Here is a 7,277-nt window from a genome sequence, read left to right as displayed (position 1 = left end):
CTGCATTTGTTGTGCCTGCACCTGTGTTTTGTGTTTCTGCTGCACAAGCCAGTGTGCACTTTGGGTTCCGTGTCCGGACACTGTGACTCGGCTAGTCTGCGTGTGTGAGCTGGTTGTATCCCTGGGGTGTGTTATGTGTCTGGATTTTTTTCTCAGCACACTTGCTCTTCTTTTCTGGGTGTAAATTTGCACATTATTAGCATAAGTTTGATGAGAAGTGTGGGTGTTTTCCGTGTATGTTCATGGGTCTGTGAGAAGTGTGTTTCCAGGAGGTACTGTGTGTGCGCGTGTACATTGTGTTTCCTACTCAGGATGTTCTCACTGCCTGTGTGTGGCGGTTCCCAGTGTTTGTGTCTGCGGGTGAGCAGCTTCTGGGTTACGTTTTGTGATCAGCGTGTGCGTCGCGGGTATTCCGAGCATGTTTGTGTGTCTACGGGGTGTGTCTCCCACATGCTTGCTGTCCTCCTCCCAGTGTGTCCATCTCCGGGACTGGTGTTCTCAGCCTCTAGGGGTGTCTGTGAGCAGGTGGTGTCTGCATTTTGTGTCCCCACATGTGGGCTGATGACTTCACTGTGTAAGCAGTCGTGTGGGTCTCTATTTTGCTCTATCACTCTCGAGTTTTCAGTGGGGTGAGTGTGTTCGTGTTCACAAGCAGCTGCACGTGTGGGGCTGCATTTGTGCTGGTGTTTCCAGGGATGGGGGGCATCCTGTGTCCCTAGTGAAGCCGCTGGCATCCCGAGTGATGCGGCCTCCATGCTGAGTGCAGGCTGTGCCTGCGGCGCGTCCCCTTGCCGGCTGGTGCCACGTTGGCTCGGGGCTGGCCGTGGCGGGCAGGGCAGGGCAGGGGCTGTGGTGGGCACTGGACCCACGCCCGGACCTCAGTATAAATATCTTGGGCTGCCGGCGGCTGTGTTTACTTGGCCCCAGCCCGGGGGCGGCAGCAGCCGGGCAGGTCTTGGGGGCGGGGGTGACCAGGCCACAGCACAGTCACTTCCTTCTGGCCAGACAGGCCGCAGCCTCCCTGCCCCCTTTCTGGGTGGGGGCGAGGTGGTGACCCCTCATTCTGGGCTCCCAGGGGCCACCAGTGAAGCCCTGACCCCGACACCCCCGCTGGGCTTCCCAGGATCTGGGAGAGAGACCAGCAGATGGGACAAGGGCGGTGGGCCAGGAGACAGTGGAGAGAGGGGTAGGAAAAAATGAGGGTGAAGACGAGGCCGGGGGGGGGGGCTCTGACAGAAAGGCACAGGGACGGGGACGCAGAGACAGAGAGGGAGGGAATGACAAGGAGGGAGAGGAGAGAAGAGGAGGCAGAGGCCCGGGCACAACGAGGGGGAAGAGAAGGGGCTGAGAGAGGGGAGACGAGAAGCGATGGGGAGACGATGACAGTCAGAGAGCTGCAGAGACAGACCGAAAGGGAAGACGGAGCTAGGGGAGAGGCAGAGGAAGGAGACAGCAGCAGCAGGGAGAAGGGACAGCGAGGCAGGCGGTTGGAGGGGATGAGGAGAGAGAGGCAGGATGCAAAGAGGTGTCAGACATGGGGGGGTGGGGTGGCAGCCAGCAGAGCCTGGCCAGGACAGACAGGAGACACGGGGTGGGGGCCGGATGCCCTCGGAGGGGCTCTCCCTTCCCTGACTCAGCTTCTCCGCCCACCCCAACCCCAGAACCAGGAGTGGAGGGCCAGGCGCCTCTCTGGGCACCTCCAGGTCTCAGCGGGTCTGAGGCTGTGATGGGGGAGTGCCTCTGGGCTCCACCTTGGTCTCTGAGACAGACGCTCCTTCTCTGCCATCTGACTAACCCTAATTCTGACTCAATTGCCGTCTCTCATCACTTAAAAAATGTATGTAACAAATTTAGGCATGGCGCAGTGTATCACAAATTTAATGATCAAATGACAGACTGCTGAAAAATGTGCCCATCACCCAGGGCTGATGCCTGTATTATGAAAGACCTCTCACAACTTGAGGGCAGCAATACAAGCACCCGAGACAAACATCTCTCCCAACTGTGAGTCTAGCTGGCTGGATCGCGTTGGGCCTCCTCTGGGAGACACCCTATCAGTACTGACAGTTTATACTGCATGGGACCTCTGTGATGGTTCAGTGACTCAGGTACTAAACACTAGATGATGCCGTCCATCTGTGCATAGGAAGGACAGTGCCTAGCGCGCCAGGAGGGCCCCAAAGGTGTTAGCTGCCGTTATCCTCAACAGCTAACTCTCCTTCACTCGTTACCCCTGAAGAAGTCTGTGCGTCTGTCTACTCTGTGTGGCCCTGAGCGCGGACAGGCAGGCCAGGAGGTGGTCTCCAGGACTTATGATTCTACACCCGAGTTTCCATCTCTGATGGCCATGTGGCCTTGAGTACGTGACACCTCCTTTCTGGGCCTCCTGTGACCCACAGCGGAATGGAGCTGAGCCCCTCGTTCGCGGGGCTGTGTGGAGGATTCAGTGCGGCATCGGGCACCTTGCTGGGGCCTGGCACAGGACAGAACTGCTCAGTAACCGGAAGTTTCCTTATTTAATAGTCTGTCTGAACATCCCTTGGCCTCTGTCTAGCTCTCACTTCGTGTCTGGCTCTAATTCCAGTTGAGCCAGAGGGCAGAGGCGAGGCCTGGGGGTCAAAAGCTGTGGCCCCAGGAGTCCGTGGGGTCTCCCCGGCACTCTGGGCTCCACGCCGGAGAAGGCAGTTTTGAGGGTCCTTCAGGCCTGGCTCACAGAAGTGAGGGGTCCCCGGGCCCCACCTCTCCAACACATGGCCTGTGTCCTCCCCTGCTAGCAGCTGGCCCCTTCCCTGCGTATGTCTACTGGGGGAGCCTGAGCTGGGTATGGGGGCATGGGAAGGCGGGATGCCTGGGTTCCCACAGGCCAGTGGCTGAGTCACCAGGCGGCCATCTGGCTCCCATTAGCCCAGGGCGGCAGGGGGCTCGGTGGGGCCGGCTTGGGGCAGGGATGCTGGGGCCGTCTGTGTGTGTGTGTGTGTGTGTGTGTGATGACTCAGGACCCATGATAACAGCCTGTGCATATTTTGGAAGTGTAAACAGGAGAGGGAGAGGGAGGTGGAGGAAGTGAAGGAAGGGAAAATTGTGGCTGGGCAGAGGGGGGCTGGTGGGGCTGGGAGGGGAAAGTCCCTCCTCTCCCTCTATACCCGACCTGGCAGGCCCACGATCCCACGCTGCCCCTGCACACCTCTCCCAAACCTGGGTCCTGAGGGAGAGGTGAGAGCTGGTGGCCACCCCCAAGGTCTCCCCACTGCCCACAGTGAGGCCCGATTACTCTGCAGTCAGGCTCTGTGGCCCACAGCAGCCAGGATGGGGGATGCTCAGGGCCTTGCGGGGGGTACTGAAACCCAGAGATAAAGCCTGAGAGACAGAGAGGGACAGAGCCAGCACAGAGGCTGCGAAAGATGGAGGGAGGCCGAAGGAGATGGAACGTACCAGAGGCAAGGAGGTGCATGTGAGACAGCCTCAAGCACAGAGGGGCAGGAGAGCAGAGGCGGGGCTGGGGAGGGAGAGGCGGAGCTCCGCTCTGGGTCAACCTGGCCAGCTCCAGCGACAAAGGGCCCCACCGGCCTAGGTCAAGGGGAGGATGTTCATCCTGGGCCCTGCTGTGGGGACAGAGGCTGAGGCACAGAGAGAGGGGGAGAAAGAGAAAGACAGAAAGGAAAAAGAGGGAGGTGGAGAAAGAGCGAGAGACACAGAAAGCAGGAGACAGAAAGGTGGTGAGAAAAAGACTGAGAGAGAGGAGAGAGGAGGGAGAGAGGCACCAGGGTTCAGGGGGAGAAGGAAATGGAGAGCAAGGGGGAGGGGGCCGTGGAGACGGGACCAGACCTAGCGAGGCTTGGTGGTATAGGGCAGCCACCCTGCTGTCGCCTAGAGAAAGTCACTGAGCCGGCCTGGCCTGTAACCAGCAGCCTCGCTGGGGCGGGGGAAGGGGTGGGCGCCGCAGCCATCAGTCCCCGTCCAGCTCTGGGCTGGGTGCGTCCTCGGGCTCCTCCTCGTCGAAGTACCGCTCCTCTTCATCCCGGGCCACGATGTCCAGGTTGTCGAAGTCAGGGTTGTCGTCCACGGTGCTGCAGGGGGAGGGAGCTGTCAGGGGCTGGCTCTGCCTGCACCCCAGCCTCCCCGCTTCTATGGAGAGGAGCTGGGGCCTGTGGCCCCCTGAAGTGAAAGGCCATACGCTGGCAGCTGTAAGTCAGAGCGAACTTACAGCTGGGTTATGTTGCCTCTCTCAGGGCTTCAAACAAAAGGCAACATTTTCCAAAGCAGAGATTTTACATGAAAACTTCTGGTTTCTCTTAAAAAGCCAGAAGACGTGGTGACACATGGGCCCACATCTGGGCCCTGAGGCAGTGGTTCTCAACCAGGAAGATTCTGCTCTCCCCCCCAAGGAACATTTGTGATAACTGGAGACATTTTGGTGGTTACAAGTTGGGGGGCTGCTACTGGCATCCAGTGGTGGACGTCAGGGATGCTGCTCGACACCTGCCACACACAGGACAAAGGGTTATCTAGCCCCAAAGGTCCACAGTGCTGAAGTTGACAAACCTTGCCCTCAGGCAACAAGTGGTCCTAAGTTGTGAGAAGAACCCCCAGTTGTGCTCCAAACCCTACCAGGCTCCCTCACACTCTCTTTGGTGCAGGAAGCCCTGTCCAATCCAGCCCCGCCACCCCCTGATGAGACCGCCTCCCCCTCACCTCTCGCACACCGTGCTGTTCCTCTGTGCCCCTCAAGGCTCTTGCACCTGCTGCCCCCCCTGCCAGGAACGCTCTTCCCCAGGGTATTGATGTCACCTGCCTCTCACTTCCTGCAGGTCTTTGCTCCAATGTCACCTGCTCAGAGAGCCTTCCCCGGCCACCTCATCACCCTGCTCCCACCCCCAATGCCGGGACCCTGCTCTTTCTTCCTGGCCCCATCGCCACTAGATGTTTCGCACCTCCAGCACCTCCCTTCCGCTCCTTGCTGCCTTCCTCGCCAGAGTGGGACTCCTTCAGGGCAGGGAACCCTTCCATCGGTTTTGTTCCCTGCTTCACCCCCAGCCTGGACCCAGCAGCGCTGAGCACCTGGTGGCTGAAGGCAGCTCAGCAGCTGCCCCTCGGAGAGGGGACAGGCTTCGGTCCCCACCACGCCCCATTCCTCACACCAGGGCCGACTTCCTCGTGGGCACCTGGCTTTATGACAGCAGTGGTGCCCTTACGAGGGCTCCCCACAGCCCAGGGACTCTACTCACTGCCTTGTGTGGAACACTGAGATGAGTCAATGGAAAAGTGCATCAGCCAGACTCGCCTCTGGAGCTGGGGATCCCGGACCGGGCCAGCAAGGCTCTGGTACCAGGCGCTGCTGTAGCTGTGGCAATCGTGACACCACCCCCCGCGCCCCCGCCGCCATTCTACTGACGAGGCCCTGAGGCTCTGCTTGATCATATGTCATGCGGGCTGGGTTTGAAACCAGGGCCCTCTGCTGCCACACGTGACGTTCCAGACCACAGGCGAGGCTGCCTCCGTTGACAAAACCGTTTATCTTTTACTCTGATACCTCACTCGCCTGTGTCCTTTTCCCTGATGGCAAAATCCTTCCAAAGCAGGTGGCCCAGGTATCTTATCCCTGGGGTTCTACTGGAGAAATGAACAACCAGCACTGCAGGGGCACCCACCACAGGCCCCTCCACGCCAGGCATTACCCTGCCAGGGATTACTTCCTGCAGCATGAGGAAGTCCGGGGTCCTGGGGGACACTTAGGAAGCTTGGAGTACTGGCATCCTACCAGGCCACCACCACCACCTACCCAAATGGGAATGTTGCAGTGTTTTATCAATACGGAGCTGAATGTCAGCCCTGCTCACTCCCCTCCTTCAGGTGAGGGGACAGGCTCGGACAGGGACAAAGCTACTCCAAGGTCACCCACTGATCTCTGATCTGAAACCCTTGGGCTGTGTGACCCCAGAGCCCATGTCCCGTGGGGTGCCGGGCTGGGGGACTGGTGGGGGGTGCGGGGAGGGCACGGGAGCACCTGTAGTCAAAGTCCCCATCCTTGCCGTCCAGGAAGTGCTGGTGCATCCGGCTGGTGAACTCTTCCCGCAGGATCAGCCTCTCTTCCGAGTCGGGGACCCAGGCCTCCAAGGCCTTGTCAGGCCTCTGGTCTGTAGGGGAGACGCCCAGGGTGGGGTGTGTGAGGACTGTGCTGAACACACCTCCACAGAGAGCTGCATCCTTCGTGCTGGGTGGCACTGGGAACACAGCAGTGACCAAGACGGCCCCGTCCCTATCTTCCTGGGGCACACACTGAACACGTGACAACACAATGCTCTGGAGGCCACAGAGCAGGGTTAGGACCTGCCGCCTGAAGGGTGGCAAAGGGAACGGCATGAGCAAAGGCCTGGAGGTGAGGGACTGCTTGGTGTCTTCGAGGAGCAGGGACAGGGATGCTGGAGAGGACGGGAAGGGCCAGGGCACTCAGGCCAGGTAGGGCAGGGCCGTGATCTGCTCCCGCAGGCGGGCCCGGCCTAGTGCTGTGGAGCTGAGACACACCAGCCTGGGGCCGGGCTGTGCGACACCGGGGCCTCCCCACCGCCGGGCCTCACCTTCCTCGTCGCTGTCCTCCTCCTCCTCCTCCTCCTCCAAGCAGGCCTCCTCCTCCTCCTCCTCCTCCTGCTGCTGGAGCAGCCGCTGCTGCAGCTCCCGCTCCTGGTAGGACTGGAGCAGCAGGTCAGAGAGCGGGCAGGCGGGAGTGCCGGGGGGACCGGGCTTGGGTGGCCGCTGGGCCGGGGTGCGGGCGCTGAGCTCCTCTAGGGTCAGGTACTGCCCGATGTACTGCTCATACAGCAGCGGGGCCCGAAACCGCATCTGCTCGTCGCTGAAGTACTCGCCCTCTGCACGGAGGAGACAGGGTGGGCGTGGAGGCAAGGGCCTGCGGGCCAGGCGAGGGGCTGGGCGGAGGGTGAGTGGGCCTGCGCAGACCTGTGTCCACCCAGGCGTGGGACTGCGCTGACAGGAAGCCGTAGCCACACAAGTGTGAGTGTGATCGTCCACATTCAGCAATGTATACAAACACAGATGCCTGAGGTCGTGACCACGAGAACTCATGCACGTGTCTAAGCACGTGTGCGCGACCAGGCCTGTATCTACGTGTGGACTCACGTGTCCAAACATGTAGCGTACACAGTCAGGTTGCTGGACATCCTGGCCTGAGGCACTGCTGGCCTAGGGCCCGTGTACGACTGTGCCTGGGCAGGATTCGTGTGTGTGTGTGTGTGTGTGTGTGTGTGTGTGTGTGTGTGTGTGTG

The 7,277-nt window shown here is 60.3% G+C and overlaps 1 protein-coding gene across 2 annotated transcripts in view; it reads right to left on the bottom strand.

The window, feature by feature from the left end:
• Positions 1 to 1,862: 1,862 nt before the first annotated feature.
• Positions 1,863 to 7,277, bottom strand: part of CCDC97 (coiled-coil domain containing 97) — a 13,057-nt gene continuing 7,642 nt past the window's right edge. For both annotated transcript variants that reach the window (XM_027079623.1, XM_027079624.1), the window contains exons 3-5: positions 6,576 to 6,863; positions 6,005 to 6,134; positions 1,863 to 4,067 (exon numbers count right to left, since the gene is read on the bottom strand). In XM_027079623.1, coding sequence (XP_026935424.1) covers positions 3,947 to 4,067; positions 6,005 to 6,134; positions 6,576 to 6,863 — 539 coding nt within the window. In that variant the 3' untranslated portion in view covers positions 1,863 to 3,946. The remainder of the gene's footprint in view (positions 4,068 to 6,004; positions 6,135 to 6,575; positions 6,864 to 7,277) is intronic.

Source organism: Aethalodelphis obliquidens, unplaced genomic scaffold (assembly GCF_003676395.1).
Source record: "Aethalodelphis obliquidens isolate GAN/ISIS:26980383/991018 unplaced genomic scaffold, ASM367639v1 scaffold43, whole genome shotgun sequence".
Lineage (NCBI taxonomy): Eukaryota > Metazoa > Chordata > Mammalia > Artiodactyla > Delphinidae > Aethalodelphis > Aethalodelphis obliquidens.
Note: the sequence above shows the minus strand (reverse complement) of the source record. Positions and strands in the feature narration are given on the sequence as shown.